General features: G+C 44.8%; 1 protein-coding gene across 2 annotated transcripts; it reads left to right on the top strand.

Annotated features, from left to right (window-relative positions):
- Positions 1-5,260: 5,260 nt before the first annotated feature.
- Positions 5,261-15,723, top strand: GPR157 (G protein-coupled receptor 157). Of its 2 annotated transcripts, XR_009620289.2 has the most exons (5): positions 5,266-5,651; positions 11,413-11,626; positions 13,710-13,907; positions 14,852-15,132; positions 15,548-15,723. XR_009620289.2 is itself a non-coding variant. In XM_060682412.2 (4 exons), the coding sequence occupies exons 1-4, from the start codon at positions 5,275-5,277 to the stop codon at positions 15,074-15,076; spliced, it is 1,014 nt and encodes a 337-aa protein (XP_060538395.2). In that variant the 5' UTR covers positions 5,261-5,274; the 3' UTR covers positions 15,077-15,134. The 2 variants fall into 2 exon arrangements, 1 of the variants encoding a protein (XP_060538395.2); XM_060682412.2 differs by lacking the exon at positions 15,548-15,723 and having other exon boundaries at positions 5,261-5,651; positions 14,852-15,134.
- Positions 15,724-16,288: the final 565 nt, after the last annotated feature.

The following is a 16,288-nucleotide window of genomic DNA, read 5'->3' as shown; positions in this document are numbered from 1 at the left end:
CTCGAAAAGTTCCTGATTTAAAAACAAAGGAATGGTTCTTGGTACAATTTTCCTTTCCGTTCCCCGGTTTGTTTGTTTTTTGGTTTTTTTAAAAGCGATAAACGGGTGTTGAACCCAGAAAACTCTGGTGTGAGGAAAACAATTATGTGAAACCTAGAAAGAAGGAAAATATTGCAACCATGCAGCCCAGCATTTGGGGGTGCTGGTGTATTTATATTTTATTTTCCTCTAGGTTTTTTAAGAACAGTGAAGTGTTGAGACCACTTTATAAGGCCTTGGTAAGGCCACACTTGGAATCCTGCATCCAGTTTTCGTCGCCACGATGTAAAAAAAAATGTGGAGACTCTAGAAATAGCGCAGAGAAGAGCTTTCTTGGAGCCTGGGGAGGGCGAAAACAGCCTTCCCAACCCCGCTGGAGGCCCTCCAGAGGCCAGAAACAGCCTGTTTCCTGACTTCCAGTGGGCCTGGAAGGCCCGAAAATCAGCTGACCAGTGCGTGCATGCGTGTTGGAGCTGAGCTAGGGCAACGCTTGTGTGCCCACCGATATGGCTCCGTGTGCCACCTGCAACACGCGTGCCATAGATTCGCCATCATGGCCCTACACCATTCTGGACAAATGGCTGTCCAGTCTCTTCTTAAAAGCCTCCAATGATGAAGCGCCCATTTACTTCTGGTGGCAAGCTGTTCCACCGGTTAATTGTTCTCACGGTCAGGAAATTTCTCCTTAGTTCTAAGTTGCTTCTCTCCTCGTTTAGTTTCCATCCGTTGCTTCTTGTCCTGCCTTCAGGTGCATATTTGGAAAAATAGGTTGACCCTTCCTCTTTTTTTGTGGCAGCCCCTCGGATATTGGAACGCTGCTATTCATATCACACACACACACACACCCCAATGATACTGTTGGATTACCATTCAGTTGTTGGGTGAATGCAGTCTTTCTATAAACCTCTGCTTATGCAAAAAAAAAGCAACTATTTTTTTAAAAAAAATAAAATAAAACATCTTTAAATAAACCCGTTTAGCACCATGGGCAAATCAGATTAGAAAAAAGGAAAAATCTGCAGGCTGGAGTTTTGATCCGTGAGGCACAAATTTGTGTTTCTGTGACATTCATGCTCGGTTGAATAAAAATCAAACAAATCCCACTTCATGCCTGTTTTTTTTTTTTTGGAACGCTCCTTTTCTCCACTGTCCTATTCACATTCTGATGAGCGAATCAAACATATCCTTGTCTTCTAATCGGGCTTAACGCTGAAGAAACCGAGTTTTAAAGCAGAATATTTCAAGCTTGATTATGTGGCGAGGGCTGCTTTTCTGCATTCCAGCAGAAATAATAATAATAATAATAATAATAATAATAATAATAATAAATTGACTCTACAAAAAACCACCTTACTCGGAACAGCTTACATCCTCCGACGATACCTTAACAGTTCCTAGGTCCTTGGTTAGGACTCGAGCTGCTGAGCTATTAACCAGCCTCAAAGGCTGTGAATCTCACTAAAGATTAAATAATAATAATAATAATAATAATAATAATAATAATAATAATAATACATTTTGACTCTACAAAAAACCACCTTACTCGGAACAGCTTACATCCTCCGACGATACCTTAACAGTTCCTAGGTCCTTGGTTAGGACTCGAGCTGCTGAGCTATTAACCAGCCTCAAAGGCTGTGAATCTCACTAAAGATTAACTAATAATAATAATAATAATAATAATAATAATAATAATAATAATAATACATTTTGACTCGACAAAAAACCACCTTACTCGGAACAGCTTACATCCTCCGACGATACTTTAACAGTTCCTAGGTCCTTGGTTAGGACTCGAGCTGCTGAGCTATTAACCAGCCTCAAAGGCTGTGAATCTCACTAAAGATTAACCAATAAATAATAATAATAATAAAAACACCTTTATTGCTTTAAGGGTGTTTATTTTTAAAAGGGTACGATCCACCCAGACTTTGGAGGCCCGTTTCCTCAACCGCGCCCTGAAAGTCTGACCATCTCTTTCCAACTCCAGAAAAAAGCCCACGACGAATCAATCCCAGGGCGTGCATTTTGGAGGTATACTGCCCTTTAATATGGAGGTTCTGTTTAACTAAGCTTGTGATCTTCTTGAGCAAGCAGCCCGGGTACCTCCTAAGCCGGGATGGGTAACTATGGCAATTTTACGACCTCTGGACTTCAGTTCCCAGAATTCCTGAGCAAGCTTGAACCAGGCTGGCTGAGGAATTCTGGAAATTGAAGTCCACAAGAGTAGAGTAGAGTAGAGTAGAGTAGAGTAGAGTAGAGTGGAGTGGAGTGGAGTGGAGTGGAGTGGAGTGGAGTGGAGTGGAGTGGAGTGGAATGGAATGGAATGGAATAGAATAGAATAGAATAGAATAGAATAGAGTAGAGTAGAACAGAAAATATGGAATGGAATGGAATGGAATGGGATGGGATAGAATAGAATAGAATAGAATAGAATAGAATAGAATAGAATAGAATAGAATAGAATAGAATAGAATAGAACAGAAAATATGGAATGGAATGGAATGGAATGGAATGGAATGGAATAGAATTAGAATAGAATAGAATAGAATAGAATAGAATAGAATAGAATAGAATAGAATAGAATAGAATAGAATAGAACAGAACAGAAAATATGGAATGGAATGGAATGGAATGGAATGGAATAGAATAGAATAGAATAGAATAGAATAGAATAGAATAGAATAGAATAGAAAATATGGAATGGAATGGAATGGAATGGGATGGGATAGAATAGAATAACAGAGTTGGAAGGGACCTTGGAGGTCTTCTAGTCCAACCTCCTGCTTAGGCAGGAAACCCTACACCACTTCAGACAAATGGTTGTCCGATCTCTTCTTAAAAACTTCCCGTGATGGAGCATTTACAACTTCTGGAGGCAAGCAGTTCCATTGGTTAATTGTTCTGTCAGGAACTTTTTCCTTAGTTCTAGGGTTATAATAAAAAGTATGATTAGGGTAGGGGGTTGATTTTACTGCAAAGAGGCCAAAGTTCTTTATTTTATTTTATTTTATTTTATTATTTATTATTATTATTTATTTTATTTTATTATTTATTATTTATATTTATTTTATTTTATTATTTATTTATTTATTTATTTATTTATTTAATTTTATGGTTTTATTTAATTTTATTGTTTTATTTTATTTCATTTTATTATTTATTTCATGGTTTTTTTTTTCCTTTGTTTTTTTTATTTTATTAATCAAATTTATTTGGCCACCCATCTCACAAAAAGTGACTCCGGGTGGTGAACGACAGCCAAATATAAAGACAAATGTATAAAAACATTTATTATAAATTCCTGTTCACTTGGAGGGATTTCCCACCCAGCCCCCCGTCGGTCGTGATATTTCAGCTTACTCCACCTCATCAGGTGCGTTCTTAATCTGACTGCCTGGTTGTGTGGCTTTTCCTATTGATTGATTGATTGATTGATTGATTGATTGGTTCGATTGATATGCCGCCCTTTCTCCGGAGACTCAGGGCGGCTTACAATGCGTTAAGCAATAGCCTTCCTACTTTTTGTATATACCTGCTTAGTAGGGCTTTCGGGCCCCCCTAAGCGGTGTTCTTTTTTTTAATACAAAGTCATCTTATTGCCCCCACAATCCGGGTCCTCATTTTACCTTCCTCGGAAGGATGGAAGGCTGAGTCAACCTTGAGCCTGGTGAGATTTGAACTCGCAGTAACTGCAGGCAGCTGGCAGCTAAGTGCTACTTTAACAGCACTTTAGTCCGCTGCGCCACCAAGGCTCTTTAATAGGACTCATGCAGAGACAGCACGGGGACACTCCCCTGACCATGTCCAGTCTGGATGCACGATTGGATTGACACCTGCCACTCTATTCCAGCCAACTCCCACCCAGCGCAGACCCCACCCAGCTTTAGAAAACCCAGCCCAGAGCAGGGACTCCTGCAGAGACGCAGCAGCGACCCTCCGCATGGGGAAAGCAGCCTCTTTGAACGGCCCTTTTTTTTAAAAGGTGCTCCTGAGCATGTACAGAGTGCGGCCCTTCCTGCAGGCCGGCCGGGGCTCTGCTAGGGAGGGGCTTTACAAGCCTCTTTGGCAAGTCCCGGGAGTCCCTTTGGCGCCCCTCCCTAGCAGAGCCCCGGCCGGCCTGCAGGAAGGGCCGCCCTCTGTGCATGCTCAGGAGCCGCCCTCCCCTTTTTCCCGAGGCCGGCTTTGGTCCGGCGCCAGAGCGCAGGAGGAGCCACGGCAGGCAGCGGGGCTGGGGGCGGAGGGGCGGGCTGGGGGTGGCGCGCCATGGGGGCGCCGCTGGGCTCTTCCCGGTCGGGTCTCCGACGATGCCTCCGCCCTGCTGAACCCGGCGCCGCCCGCCCGCCCGCCCGAGGGTAAGGGAGCCGCGCCCCGGAGCTGTCTGGAGAGCGAGGAAGGAGGTCGGCAGCGCCGCTTTTGCGCTCCGGAGACCCCCCCCCGCCCCTCTTTCGTTCTTCGCTCGCTCCTTTCCCTTTCTCTCTTTCCTCGTTCTCTTTCTTCTTTCCCTTTCTTTCCCTTTCTTTCCCCTTCCCCTTCCCCTTTCTTTCTCCTTTCTTTCCCCTTTCTCTTTCTTCTTTCTCTTTCTTTCCCCTTCCCCTTCCCCTTCCCCTTCCTTTCTCCTTTCTTTCTTCTTCCCCTTCCCCCTCTTTCTCCTTTTTTCCCCTTTCTCTTCTTTCTCTTTCTTTCCCCTTCCCCTTTCTTTCTCCTTTCCCTTTCTTTCTTCTTCCCCTTCCCCCCTCTCTCCTTTCTTTCCTCGTTCTCTTTCTCCTTTCTCTTTCTTTCTCCTTCCCCTTCCCCTTCCCCTTCCTTTCTCCTTTCTTTCCCTGTTCTTTTTCCCCTTTCCCTTTCTTTCTCCTTTCTTTCCCCTTTCTCCTTCTTTCCCCTTTCTTCCCCGTTCTCTTTCTCCTTTCTCTTTCTTTCTCCTTCCCCTTCCCCTTCTCCTTTCTTTCTCCTTTCTTTCCCCTTTCTCTTTCCCCTTCTCTTTCTTTCTCCTTCCCCTTCCCCTTTCTTTCTCCTTTCTTTCCCCTTTCTCTTTCTTCTTTCCCTTTCTTTCTCCTTCCCCTTCCCCCATCTTTCTCCTTTCTTTCCTGGTTCTCTTTCTCCTTTCCCTTTCTTTCTCCTTTCCCTTTCTTTCTTCTTCCCCTTCCCCCCCTCTCCTTTCTTTTCCTGTTCTCTTTCTCCTTTCCCTTTCTTTCTCCTTCCCCTTCCCCTTCCTTGTCCCTTTGGCCCCCCGAGATGCTCCTGCGGGACCCGCCGGCCACGCCGGTCTCCCCCTGGGAGCGCGGGCTGGTGCTCTCCTCCTGCGCCCTGTCCGTGCTGGGCTGCTGCCTCCTGCTGGGCTCCCAGGCGTGCTGGCCGGAGCTCCGGAGGCGGCCGCGCCAGCTGCTCTCTTGCCTCTCGGGGGCCGACCTGCTCTCGGCCGCCTCCTACGCCTACGGGGTGCTGAAGGACTTCGAGGGCTCGTCCTGGGACTGCGTGGCTCAGGGCGCCCTCTCCACCTTCGCCAACACCAGCGCCGCCTTCTGGACCGTGGCCGTCGCCCTGGACCTCTACTGCGCCATCGCCCGCGGCTCCAGCGGCGCCCGCTTGCTTTGCCTCTTCCACCTGGTGAGGTGCGTGGGGGGCCTCCCCGGGCGCCCCTTCCCCTGCTTTCAAGGACCCCGCGCCGCTCTCCCAGCTCCCAAAAGCAGGACCGCAGAGGACTAGCGCCTTGCAATGCCCCTTGGGGTTAGAAACAAAGGCCAACTGGCCCAAAGAAAGGGCTCGGCATTTAACCATCCCCTCCAAAAACGCGAGGAATGGGACCAACAATTCATAATCATCTTTATTGATGCGGGTTTTTGGGGTGGGGGGAAGGAAGGAAGGAAGGAAGGAAGGAAGGAAGGAAGGAAGGAAGGAAGGAAGAAAGAAAGAAAGAAAGAAAGAAAGAAAGAAAGAAAGAAAGAAAGAAAAGGAAAGAAAGAGAAAAAAGAGAAGCTGACTTTGTATAAATATACAAAAGGATGAAGCCTATTGCTTAACGCATTGTAAGCCGCCCTTACTCTCCGGAGAAGGGCGGCATATAAATCAAATTTTTTAAAAAAAATAAAAGAAAGAGAAAGAAAGAGAAAGAAGGAAGGAAGGAAAGAAAGAAAGAAAGAAAGAAAGAAAGAAAGAGAAGCTGACTTTGTATAAATATATACAAAAGGATGAAGGCTATTGCTTAACGCATTGTAAGCCGCCCTGAGTCTCCGGAGAAGGGCGGCATATAAATCAAATAAAAAAAAAAAAAAAGCAGGATCGCAGAGGACTAGCACCTTGCAATGCCCCTTGGGGTTAGAAACAAAGGCAAACTGGCCCAAAGAAAGGGCTCGGCATTTAACCATCCCCTCCAAAAAACAAAACAAAAAAAAACGCAACAATTCATAATCATCTTTATTGATGCGGGGTTTTGGGGTGGGGGGAAGGAAGGAAGGAAGGAAGGAAGGAAGGAAGGAAAGAAAGAAGAAAGAAAGAAAGAAAGAAAGAAAGAAAGAAAGAAAGAAAGAAAGAAAGAAAGAAAAGCTGACTTTGTATAAATATACAAAAGGATGAAGGCTATTGCTTAACGCATTGTAAGCCGCCCTGAGTCTCTGGAGAAGGGCGGCATATAAATCATTTTTTTTAAAAAAAGAAAAGAAAGAGAAAGAAGGAAGGAAGGAAGGAAAAGGAAAGGAAAGGAAAGGAAGGAAAGGAAGGAAGGAAGGAAGGAAGGAAGGAAAGAAAGAAAGAAAGAAAGAAAGAAAGAAAGAAAGAAAGGAAAGAAAGAAGAGAAGCTGACTTTGTATAAATATACAAAAGGATGAAGGCTATTGCTTAACGCATTGTAAGCCGCCCTGAGTCTCTGGAGAAGGGCGGCATATAAATCATTTTTTTTAAAAAAAGAAAAGAAAGAGAAAGAAGGAAGGAAGGAAGGAAAAGGAAAGGAAAGGAAAGGAAGGAAAGGAAGGAAGGAAGGAAGGAAGGAAAGAAAGAAAGAAAGAAAGAAAGAAAGAAAGAAAGAAAGAAAGAAAGAAAGAAAGAAAAAAAAGAGAAGCTGACTTTGTATAAATATACAAAAGGATGAAGGCTATTGCTTCACGCATTGTAAGCCGCCCTGAGTCTCCGGAGAAGGGCGGCATATAAATCAATTTTTTTTAAAAAAGAAAAGAAAGAGAAAGAAAGAGAAAGAAGGAAGGAAGGAAAGAAAGAAAGAAAAAGAGAAGCTGACTTTGTATAAATATATACAAAAGGATGAAGGCTATTGCTTCACGCATTGTAAGCCGCCCTGAGTCTCCGGAGAAGGGCGGCATATAAATCAAATTTTTAAAAAAAAAGAAAAGAAAGAGAAAGAAGGAAGGAAGGAAAGGAAGGAAGGAAGAAAGAAAGAAGAAAGAAAGAAAGAAAAAGAAAGAAAGAGAAGCTGAGTTGGTATAAATATACAAAAGGATGAAGGCTATTGCTTCATGCATTGTAAGCCACCCTGAGTCTCCAGAGAAGGGCGGCATATAAATCAAATTTTTAAAAAAAAAGAAAAGAAAGAGAAAGAAGGAAGGAAAGGAAGGAAAGGAAGGAAGGAAGAAAGGAAGGAAAGAAGAAAGGAAGGAAGGAAGAAAGGAAGAAAGAAAGAAAGAAAGAAAGAAAGAAAGAAAGAAAGAAAGAAAGAAAGAAAGAAAGAAAGAAAAGCTGAGTTGGTATAAATATACAAAAGGATGAAGGCTATTGCTTCACGCATTGTAAGCCACCCTGAGTCTCCAGAGAAGGGCGGCATATAAATCAAATTTAAAAAAAAAAAAAAATTAAGAGCAGAAGTAAAATCGAATTAAATCAATTGAGCCCAAGACAAATTTAAAACCCCAGGTTAAGAACAAATTTAAAATTTACATTGAAATTTACATTAAAAAGAGAATGGGAGAGATTAGGCCAGACCAGCCTGGTGAAATAAAAAGTTCTTGAGAGGTCCTTTTCCAATTCCCCAGTGGTTTTGACCTGCCTTGTAAAATGCAAAACAAAAAAACAACACCCCAAAATTATAGATATGTTTGACCTGTATGGTTAATAGTGAGGATTTAAGGGTAAGAATGGTGAAATGTATTATGAGTCATTCATTGAATTAAGAATTAAGGTGGCTTAATAGAAGGGGTAATTGTTTCTTAGGAAAGAATAGGGAGAGAGGGGAGTTTGGAGGTCCGGTTCCCATCATCCCCCTCCCTGCCCCCTGATTGGCTGAGGCTGATTGGACTTGTGATCCCAAAGCTGGAGGAACGCTCAAGAGTTTGAGAATGGAAAAATTCCAGGGGGTAAATTCCAAGTTTGTGTTGATCCCGAAGGCTTGGTATCACGGAAGGTCTGAATGCATTTTATTATATTTTTGGGATCAAAGGGTGCAGTGTGATGTGTGAAAAGGGAGAACAGAAAAATCCCAGATTTGGGCCTGTTAGATTTTCTTTGGCTGATATTTCACTTTGAATCATCCTGGGCTCCGAATTCCTGGATGTGTTGGTGCAGACAGCTAGGAATTTATTTATTTATTATTATTTATTTCATTAGATTTATATACCGCCCTACTCCCGAAGGACTCAGGGCGGTGAACAACCAGAAAGATAAAACACACAAACTACAAAATTTAAAAGGCAATATAAAAACCCATTAAATCATTTGGCCCAAAACAATTTAAAACACCCCTAATGTTTTAAAACCAATTTTAAAAATTAACAATTTAAAAGGGAAGTTAGGCCAGGCCAGCCTGTTGAAATAAAAAGGTCTTGAGGGGCACGGCGGAAAGCGCGTAAATCCGGGATCCTCCGTATCTCCGGGGGGAGCTCGTTCCAGATCGTAGGTGCCCCCACAGAGAAGGCTCTCCCCCTGGGGGCCGCCAGTCGACACTGTTTGGCCGACGGCACCCGGAGGAGCCCCTCTCTATGGGAGCGTACTGGCCGGTGAGAGGCTACTGGTGGCAGAAGGCGGTCCCGTAAGTACCCTGGTCCTAAGCCTTGTGTGTGGCTTTCCGCCGAATGAGTCTGCCCGTTGCATCTCTGCACGATTACCTGTTCTTCTTCGGAACAGCTTAACCAACAGCTTACCAATGGAAGAGAAGTCGCCTTCAGAAGTTTTGGGAGCTTCATCACTGGAAGCTTTCAAGAAGAGACCGGACTGCCATTTGTCAAAAACGGTGTAGGGGTCTCCTGCTTGGCCAGGGGTGGGGGGTTGGACTAGATGACCTACGAGGTCCCTTCCGACTCTGTTAACCTGTAAAGACTTCCTGCCTGCCTGAACTCGTGGCTAGACCCAGAAACAACCCCCCCCACAAAAAAAGGAAAAATTTCATCAAAGAACCAGGGGTCTTGGACTACAACTCCCATCAATATGAGTCTGGCTTTGCGTGATGGGCGGTGGAATCCCACCTCTGCAGTCTTAATTTGAGTTGGATCCTTTTTTTTTGCTGTTGTGCAGAGCAAGGGTTTCGACGTTTCAGAAGTGCAAATTAATTCAGGGAAGTTAGCCTCGGTCGGCTATTCAGGGACTGCCTGGAAGAAGGATTGTATTGCAAATAACCTACAAAATTGCATTAGTGAAATGTCAGGCTCTTTGCTTGTGACTAGAGTGTATTTATAGCTCAGGGGGAATATTTTACAACTCGAGCTAATTTTAGAGAGCCACTTCAGTTGAGTAAGAACTGAGACGCTCGGAGACACTGGTGGGTTAGTCGATCTGCCTCTCAATTCATTCACATCTGGATTAAACTGGACAAGAGTCGGTCCGGATTGCAATTATAATCCAGTTCCGCAATCCGTTTTCACTGTTTTGAGTCCAGTCAGAGCATGTTAGAAGTATGTGTGTGTGGGGGGGGGGATGACCTAGGACTGTGTGTTGTGGCCCGCCAGCGGTCAGCAGAGCTGGCAGTAGAGTCGGACAGTGAGGAGGTTGGGGAGGAACATGGGCCAGTCCTGGAGTCTGGGGAAGGCTCGGACGAGGGCTCTGCGTCGGAGGCAGAGAGGGGGCCAAGGCCATCTGGTAATTCTTCGCTGCCTCCGGAGTCTCCAGAGTCTAACGTGAGCGAGGCAGAAGAACAGCGTGAGCCTGTTCCCAGTGTGCGCATGCGCAGAGCTGCCAGGAGACAGGAACAATTAAGGCAACAGGGTCGACTTGGGAGTAAGGCTTGGAGATGATTGGCCCCTCCCATAAGACATAAAAGAGGAGCGAACGGGACGTGAGCTTTTTCAGGAAGCAATTCATTCATCTGGTCGGTAAAAGCTCTGGAAAAGCTTTGTTTGACTCTGTGCTAAGTTTGGCCTCGCCCAGCATGTGGCAATTAGCTCTCTGGCAGCATTCCAAGGGAGATAAGGTGGGTGTTCGTAAACACCCCCCTGCAAGGCTGTTTGAAAAGCCTTTCGGACTGGGAATGACAATAATTCACAGCCGTATGAATAAAAGAGGCTTGCCAGAACTAAGATTGTGCTGTATACTTTCTAAGGAAACCTAAGTTGGAACACTGGTTTTCTAAAACAATTCTCAACCGCTTGCCTGAAAATTATTATTATTGTTTTCTGATGCACTATTAAAATGGCTTCTTTGTAATAAAAGCCATTTAGAGAGCTAAAAAAAAAATGGAAAAAGTTGCCCGTTTAAGAAGTTGGGCACATCGAGAAAACTTTTTTTAAAAAAACAAGAACCCAAAAGGTGAATAATAACTGCCCGAATCAGTCCGAACCGGCTGATACCACCTCTGCAAAGCTTCCAAAAAACACTCATTTTTTTTTAGCTTTGCTATTCTATATATATATATATATAATAACAGAGTTGGAAGGGACCTTGGAGGTCTTCTAGTCCAACCCCCAGCTTAGGCAGGAGGAAACCCTACACCACTTCAGACAAATGGTTATCCAACATCTTCTTAAAAACCTCCAGTGTTGGAGCATTCGCAACTTACGGAGGCAAGTCGTTCCACTGATTCGAGCAAGCTCTGCCATTTTTGCAATCTAATCTTGGCTTCCGGCATCCTACCTTCAAAGGGTGTCGTTCCAGGGGTGAAATGCTCCCGGATTGGACCGGATCGCTTGGTTCCGGTAGCGATCTTGGCCGGTGATTCGGCGATCCGGTAGCGATGGTGGAGTGAAGCTCCGCCCACCCGCCAGGGTGTCATTACTTCCTGGTTTTAACCAGGAAGTAATGTGTTTTTTATCTTCTGCGCGGCGCACGCGCTTCCGAACCGGTAAAGAAGGTAAGTAGATTTCACCCCTCTGTCATTCCCCAAAGATCTTTATCTCATTTAGCCCACCCATTCTGCCCAGTTTGATGGCTCCAAATTTTTCTTTCTTTCTTTTTTTCCCTCTCTCTCTCTCTCTCTCTCTCTCTCTCTCTCTCCTCTGTTTGCAGCTGGGGGATTCCTCTTGGCATCACCGCGGCTGCCGTGGCCTTGAAAAAAATCGGTTACGACGCGTCGGATGTCTCGGTTGGCTGGTGCTGGATTGACATCAATGCCGAAGATCGGCTTCTTTGGATGTTACTGGCCGGGAAATTGTGGGAAATCCTCGCTTATGTGACCTTGCCGTTTTTGTACATCCTGATCAAGAAACACATCAACCGAGCGGTGGGTACTCAGAATGTCATCATCTTGGGTGGGCTTATACAGGTGTTCCTCGACTTACGACAGTTCATTTAGTGACTGTGTTGAAGTTACAGCGGCACTGCCAAAAGGGAGTTGTGGCTGTTTTCCCCCACTTAACGACGGGTTGGAGCATCCTCACGGTCAGGCCGTCAAAATTCCAGACGCTTGGCCACAGACTCCTATTTATGGACAATTGCGTCATGTGAGTCCCTTTGGCAACCTTCTGCCGAGCAAAGCCCGATTCACTTAACAACGCCCCCCGCCCCCCCGTGTTGCTAACTCTGCGGTAATTAATTTCACAACAACTGGCCGTTAAATGAGGCAAAATTAGAAATTAAGCAAGGTTTCGCTTTGCAACGGAAACGTTGGGCTCCAGTTGGGGTCGTAAGTTGAGGACTACATGTAATGGGGCAGGTAAATGACGATAGATAACTTAACAACTTAACGACCGTAGTTACTAGCCGAACCGCGGCACTGAACAGTTGTGGCAAGCAAGGTCGTAAAGTGAGGCAAAACGCACTTAGCAAGGGAATTGCTGGGCTCAACTGTGGTCGTAAATTGAGGACTACCTGTGTGGCGCGAGATGGGTCGAGTTCCCAGTTCCGTCTTCCCCAACAGCCCCATTGGCAACCCAAAGCAGCTGCATTCATCCCATTCCGGAGAGGGAATTCTACCCCGTTTTACAGTTTTCTATTTGCGGTCTTAAATTGGCTGTAAACAGAGCTGGGGCTGAATCTTATGGGGTGGGGTAGGGTGGGAGAGACACTTGGTGGAATGTGGGCATAACACAAGGTCACTTCGGCAAGTTTGGGGTGTTAGGGACACACCCCTTGGTCGCAGAACTTTTATGCTCTAATTTTTTTTTTTTTTGAGTAATATAATAAACATTTCTGGAAAATGGCCTTGCTTACTCCATGCTGTCTCTTCTACCTATTTACCGTACCCCACCTCTCTCTCTCTCTCTCATGCATCTCTCTTTCTTTCGGGCGCCCTCTCTCTCCTTCTCTCTCTCTCTCTCTTTCCATCTGTCTGTCTACTGATCAATAGTCTATTTATCTCTCTATCCCACCATCTATCTGTCTTTCTCTCTCTCACACACACACACATCTCTCCCTTTGTCTCTATTTGTCTGTCAATATCTATCTATCTATCTATCTATCTATCTATCTATCTATCTATCTATCATCTATTTATCATCTCTATCATCCCTCCCTCCTTTCCTCCCTCCCATCCATCCATCCTCCCTCCCTCCCTCCCTATGTTTGTCCATCTGTCCATCCATCCATCATCCATCTATCTATCTATCTATCTATCTATCTATCTATCTATCTATCTAGCTATCTAGCTATCTAGCTATCTATCATCTACCTATATCTATCTATCTATCTATCTATCTATCTATCTATCTATCTATCTATCTATCTATCTATCTATCTATCATCTACCTATATCTATCTACTTACCTATCTATCTACCTATCTATCTATCTATCTATCTATCTATCTATCTATCTATCTATCTATCATCTATTTATCATCTCTATCAACCCTCCCTCCTTTCCTCCCATCCATCCATCCACCTTCCCTATGTCCGTCCATCTGTCCATCCATCCTATCTATCTATCTATCTATCTATCTATCTATCTATCTATCTATCTATCTATCATCTATTTATCATCTCTATCATCCCTCCCTCCTTTCCTCCCTCCCACCCATCCACCCTCCCTATGTCCGTCTGTCTGTCTGTCTGTCTGTCTGTCCGTCCATCCATCCATCCATCCATCCATCCATCCATCCATCCATCCATCTATCTATCTATCTATCTATCTATCTATCTATCTATCATCTATCTATATCTACCTAAATACCTACCTACCTACCTACCTACCTGCCTGCCTGCCTGCCTGTCTGTCTGTCTACCTTTCTATCTATCATTATCACCTTTTATTTATTTATTCAATTTATATAGCCCCCTTCCCATCCAGTCAATGGGCAGCCTATCACATTTTAAAACGAAAAGCCATAGAAACCTCCAAAATAATTATACATATTTTTTTCTTTCCCAGCACGCAGCCCTCTCTGAGTATCGACCCATTTTGTCCAGGAACCCGTCTTCCCAACCGAGAGAAGCCTCCGTAGCGGACAAGAAGCTGACCTTAATCCCAATTATTTTCATCTTCCTGCGTATCTGGAGCACCGTACGGTTTGTGCTGACCCTTTCCGGTTCCCCTGCAGACCAAAACTGGCTCCTGGTAATACTTCACGTGAGTTTCGAAAAATAACCGAGTTTCCCAAAAAAAAAAATAACAGGTTTCCTGGATGGAGCCTTGCGCCTCCAGCTGCCACCAGATCAGGGGTGAAATTCAGCGGGTTCTGACAAGTTCTGGAGAACCGGTAGCAGAAATTTTGAGCAGTTCAGAGAACCGGCAAATGCCACTTCTGGCTGGCTCCAGAGTAGGATGGGAATGGAGATTTTGCAGCATCCTTCCCCCCCAGGAGTGGGGAGGGAATGGGGATTTTGCAGCATCCTTCCCGCCAGGAAGTGGGGTGGGAATGGGGATTTTGCAGTATCCTTCCCCTGCCATGCCCACACCAAGCCACGCCCATAGAACCGGTAGTAAAAAAAAAAAATTGAATTTCACCACTGCTCCAGATGTTTTACAATAAGAGAGTTAGAAGGGACCTTGGAGGTCTTCTAGTCCAACCCCCTGCTTAGGCAGGAAACCCTACACCACTTCAGACAAAGGGTTATCCAACATCATCTTAAAAACTTCCAATGTTGGAGCATTCACAACTTCTGGAGGCAAGTCGTTCCACGGATTAATTGTTCTAATTGTTTCTCCTTATTTCTAAGCTGCTTCTCTCCTTGATGAGTTTCCATCCATTGCTTCTTGTCCTGCCTTCAGGTGCTTTGGAGAACAGCTTGACTCCCTCTTCTTTGGGGCAGCCCCTGAGATACTGGAAGACTGCTCTCATGTCTCCCCTGGTCCTTCTTTTCATTAAATTAGACATACCCAGTTCCTGCAACCATTCATCGTACCTTTGAGCCTCTAGTCCCCTAATCATCTTTGTACGGCAAAGGATTCTGGGAATTGAAGTGCACCCTGTTTAAAAGCTCAGGAGAGCTTCTTCTTCTTCTTCTTTTTTAAATTCCAGAAGCAAAATGAAATAAAAATAAAAATAAACATCTCTCTCCTTTTCCCACCAGGGAGTTGGGAACACGTTTCAAGGAGCTGCAAATTGCATCCTCTTTGTCTTCTGCACCCGAGTCGTCCGGAATAAGCTGTTTTCGTCCTTGTGCTGCTGGCGACACTCGAACCCGGAGCCTCCCCCGCCGAGTTTGGAGACCAGCTTCCAGGCAGAGGCTCCCCTTTGCAAAGACTGGGAGCTGCAAGGCAGCAATAGCACAGGGGAGGACTTATCCAGCCCCTGAACGTTGGCCTGCATCGTGATGGAAATCACCTAATTTTGCCTGGCAGGATTTTCACTGTGAGTGTTTTTAGCTTGCTCAAATTTTGCAAGGTGAGAATAGAATAGAATAGAATAGAATAGAATAGAATAGAATGGAATGGAAGGGAAGGGAAGGGAAGGGAAGGGAAGGGATAATATCCATTTCTCTGTTACAATATTTGTAAAATTCTCCTTATTTAATGAATACAATCTTTATCTATATCTCTTTTTTAACCAATCATAAAATTTTCCCCATATCTTATAATAATCCGTATCCTCTCTCTCTCTTTAATCATCAAAGTTAATCTATTCATTTCTGCACAGTCTAAGATTTTTTTTAAATTACTTCCCCTTCCAAAGGGATTTTTCCCTGCTTTCCATCTTTGCGAAAATGCTACCCTTGCGGTCAAATGTACCCTTTCATTGGTCCTTTTTTTCTGTTTTGTTCGGACAGGTAACAAAGATGCCGAGTGCCTATCACGGATGATATTCATTCACCTGAGGAGGAAGAGAAAAAAAAAATAATAATCATAGACTGTTGGACTTTTTAAAAGATGCTATGAACACGTTTTTTAAAAAAATGTTTAATTCAAGTTTTAAGAATAAAAGAGGAGAACATGTTGAGTGAAATGTTAAGGAATAAGACTTTCCAGGTTTAACGGAGGAGAGGCAGGGGTTCGCAGGGGTTCGGGAGATCCCTTAGCTAAGATTCTGTGCAGTTTGGAGAAACCCCCCAAATCCCACTCCTGGCTGGCCCCTCCCACCCAACCCCTCCCCTCCCCTCCCAGGATTTCCCACACGGCCTATTTTGGATGCAGGTAAGTGCAGGGCGCACAGGGAGGCTGAGGGAGGGCGAAAAACGGGTCTACTGGAAGTTCGAGAAGGCTGGAAACGAGCCCGTTTCCGGCCTCCAGAGGGCCTCCGGAGCCTGGGGAGGCCGTTTTTGCCCTACTGGAGGCTTGAGAAAAGCCTCCGGAGCACGGGGAGGACAAAAACGCTCCCCCCACCATGGTGCAGGAGGCCGACTAGGCCACGCCCCCTGGCAAACACCCACTCGGCAACTCCTTGCTAAAATTTTGGAAAAGAAAGCGTGGCTGTTGACGCCCTATTTGGAAATCATAGAAGAAAAAGAGAGACAGACAGACAGACAGACTACAGGTCCCATCATCCTCAATTAACCTGATTAGGGCTGGAT

The sequence above is a fragment of the Pantherophis guttatus genome, chromosome 15 (assembly GCF_059756535.1).
Source record: "Pantherophis guttatus breed Tessera chromosome 15, ASM5975653v1, whole genome shotgun sequence".
Lineage (NCBI taxonomy): Eukaryota > Metazoa > Chordata > Lepidosauria > Squamata > Colubridae > Pantherophis > Pantherophis guttatus.
Note: the sequence above shows the minus strand (reverse complement) of the source record. Positions and strands in the feature narration are given on the sequence as shown.

Excerpts from the sequence above, each read along its gene's own strand:
- GPR157 (XM_060682412.2), top strand. The coding sequence starts at position 5,275 with ATGCTCCTGCGGGACCCGCCGGCCACGCCGGTCTCCCCCTGGGAGCGC. Across the intron at positions 5,652-11,412 it reads TGCCTCTTCCACCTGGTGAG|CTGGGGGATTCCTCTTGGCA; the intron begins GTGCGTGGGGGG and ends CTCTGTTTGCAG. Across the intron at positions 13,908-14,851 it reads GGCTCCTGGTAATACTTCAC|GGAGTTGGGAACACGTTTCA; the intron begins GTGAGTTTCGAA and ends TTTTCCCACCAG.